Source organism: Hipposideros armiger, unplaced genomic scaffold (genome assembly GCF_001890085.2).
Source record: "Hipposideros armiger isolate ML-2016 unplaced genomic scaffold, ASM189008v1 scaffold_1807, whole genome shotgun sequence".
Classification (NCBI taxonomy): Eukaryota; Metazoa; Chordata; class Mammalia; order Chiroptera; family Hipposideridae; genus Hipposideros; species Hipposideros armiger.
This window is the reverse complement of record NW_017733157.1, coordinates 1-997: the sequence shown is the minus strand read 5'-3', so window position 1 is coordinate 997 and position 997 is coordinate 1. Positions and strand designations below refer to the sequence as shown.

General features: G+C 43.7%; 1 protein-coding gene across 1 annotated transcript in view; it reads right to left on the bottom strand.

Moving 5' to 3' along the window:
- BTNL9 (butyrophilin like 9) overlaps nt 1-992 on the bottom strand; it is a gene marked incomplete at its 5' end in the record, with an annotated part of 13,217 nt that extends 12,225 nt beyond the window's left edge. The window contains one exon of the mRNA XM_019634675.1: nt 866-992. Coding sequence (XP_019490220.1) covers nt 866-992 — 127 coding nt within the window. The remainder of the gene's footprint in view (nt 1-865) is intronic.
- Between the last annotated feature and the right edge of the window lie 5 nt (nt 993-997).

The following is a 997-nucleotide window of genomic DNA, read 5'->3' as shown; positions in this document are numbered from 1 at the left end:
TTACATACTAGAGAAGCTGCTAAGGATCTTGCTCTTTTTCTCTCAACAACATCTTGGAACTTACTCCACGCCAGTTCACAGAGCTGCTCCTCATGTTTTCAGCTGTGTAGTATGAACCACTCCATTGTGTAATGAGCCATACTCCACACCTAAGCTTTAGATCATTTCTGTTGATTTGCAATTACAAATCATGCTAGAAATATTAAACTTATACATGTGTGTTTTTCATAATTAGCTGTGGAAGGTGTATTTTCAGGATAAACTGCTAGAGGTCAGATTGCTGTTCCAAAAGTAGGTGCACAGACAGTCTTCTTAACTATTGCCAAATTCACAGGCACTGGAACTTTGCAACTTTGAACTCTGTCAACATGGTACTGAGCAGAGGACCTGCTTCCCACAGCTCCACCCAGAGGGTGTGGTCAAAGTTTTGAATTTTGCCAACCTGAGAGGTAAAAAATTGCATGTCAATGGAGCTTTAATTTGCATGTCTTTCATTAGGAATAAAAGAGACCATCTTTCCATATGTTTAAGGGCCATTTGTATATCTTTTTCCGAGAACAATTCTTTTATTTATTTTCCAGTGGAGCTTTGCTTTTTATTTATTTTTTATTTATTTTTTAAATTTATTTTTGTTTTGTAGAGGGCAGTGTCACTGGCCCTCATATGTGGGATCCGAACCGGGTCCCTCTGGCGTCCTAAGCCAGCTCCCAACCATCGTGCCACTCGGCCAGCCCTATTTTTTATTTTTTAATTAGAGTTGGTCTCCAGTTCTTTGTGCATCCCAATCTATTCTTGAGCAAAGCAGCTGTATCCCAATGGACCCTTTCCTCCCTCTCCCCTGCTGGGGTTCGGCCAGGTCACACACCTGCTACCTCCAGCTTCCAGACAGCTTCTCCAGAGAAGTTGCTAGAGAGGAAGCGGCACCCGTAAGGGCCCTCATCGGCGGGGACCACGCGGTGGAGCTGTAGGATCACGCTGCCATAGGCGATCTCGTCCT